At 44.9% G+C, this 1,467-nt stretch overlaps 1 protein-coding gene across 1 annotated transcript; it reads right to left on the bottom strand.

The window, feature by feature from the left end:
- Positions 1-247: 247 nt before the first annotated feature.
- LOC116847527 lies at positions 248-1,128 on the bottom strand. The gene is made up of 2 exons (XM_032822624.1): positions 660-1,128; positions 248-454 (listed from the first exon to the last, which is right to left on the bottom strand). Exons 1-2 carry the CDS (start codon positions 984-986, stop codon positions 410-412), a joined length of 372 nt encoding a protein of 123 aa, XP_032678515.1. The 5' UTR covers positions 987-1,128; the 3' UTR covers positions 248-409.
- Between the last annotated feature and the right edge of the window lie 339 nt (positions 1,129-1,467).

Consider the following 1,467-nt stretch of genomic DNA (forward strand, 5'->3'; position numbering starts at 1 on the left):
ACAAATCAGATTTTTCCAATTTCGGGAATTTGTATCAGGAGAATATGATATGCGAGGAAGTGTTTCCAGTTTTCGCCAAATATTTCTGACTTTTTAGGTCTTCATGTTTTCCTGATATGTATACTAGCGCCTAAATGGATTTTTTAAATTTGTGCTAATTTTTTTGTTCAAAAACAAAACTATTTAATATATGGCTGTTATTGGATGGAGAATAGTAATAGAATAAATAAGGAATAATAATATATCTGTTTTGAGTAATAGGAAATTTTATTTATTTTTGTATGGTACATATTTTACATATGTATAACAAGAATTGAATATATTATCGGCATCGGGTTATTCCTCCCTGATGAAGCGGACTGAAATGTTCACGAAACGTCGGAATCAAACAAAGATGAATCCATGCGGCTCAAAGCCAGAAATAAAGTCTAATATGCATGGACGCCGCGAAAGCCTAAAAAGTCAAATTAAATATGTTATATAATTATAGTATAATGTATATATGTGTGTGTGCGCGTGTGTGGTATAAGCACTTTCAAATGTTTCTCTATATTGATGAGATAAAATGCCTAATATATGATAATAAAAAATTAGTTATCACTATCGGATATTGTCGATAAAATACAGAATATGAATAGTATGTGCCTTCAAACACTTACCTGCAACTTGACGGGTAGCGTTTCGCATGCCTCATCAATAGTACGGGTGGAAATCACGCAGAATGACGGGTACGACGACAAGGGCAGGCAGAATCTTATGCGCGCGAAGTCTGGCTCGTATCCGGCGCGGAGGGGATCTCCCGAGGGTAAGTTTAAAACAAGGAGACTTTCTTTCTCGTAGAAGAAGAAGAAGAAGAAGCAGGGGGAGAAGAAGGAGGAGAAGAAGAAGAAGAAGACGGGTGCCTCGTGAGGACTGACTCGGGTGCTTTGATTCGGCTTCGCCCGGCGATGCGTCCAAGGCCGCCGCGAATCTGGACGCATAAACATGCCAGGATCCGTGGGACGTCACTCCCCATAATAACAATAAGAATCCGTGGCCTCTCCTCTGTCCCGTTGCGCGTCACATCATGTCCTCTCGCTCCCACGGGAGAGACAGCGCCGGAGATCCCACGTGATTACAGCCGCGGGAGCGTCTTCACAAATCACTCCACTCGTTGAGGCGGACTTCTCCTCCGAGAAGAGTGCGCTCCTTCCGCTCTCCTACCCCTCGTCCACGTCCATCGACCTTCCCCCCATCTACCCCATCCTTCGATATCCACCCGGCCTCTTGCTTGCCCCCCTCTCGCCGTTTTCTACCGTCCCTCTCCCCCGCATTCGCCGCATACCCTAACGTGTGCCTCCTTCCCAGGGGCGCACGTACACGTATCGGAATTATACTCGTGGCCAGGTACTCGGCTTCAACACGGTAGACCTCGCAATACCTTGCCGTGTGTTCCACTTGCTAATAAGTCACATCCGGTAGTGGTAG

This window comes from Odontomachus brunneus, unplaced genomic scaffold (assembly GCF_010583005.1).
Source record: "Odontomachus brunneus isolate Ranch 3 - 2012 unplaced genomic scaffold, Obru_v1 Obru_scaffold_004, whole genome shotgun sequence".
Taxonomy (NCBI): Eukaryota; Metazoa; Arthropoda; class Insecta; order Hymenoptera; family Formicidae; genus Odontomachus; species Odontomachus brunneus.

What these genes read in the sequence shown, in the direction of transcription:
- LOC116847527 (XM_032822624.1), bottom strand. Translation starts at nt 986, where the DNA reads ATGTTTATGCGTCCAGATTCGCGGCGGCCTTGGACGCATCGCCGGGCG. An exon ending in CGCTACCCGTCAAGTTGCAG is followed by an intron (nt 455 to 659) that starts GTAAGTGTTTGA and finishes TTGACTTTTTAG; the next exon opens with GCTTTCGCGGCGTCCATGCA.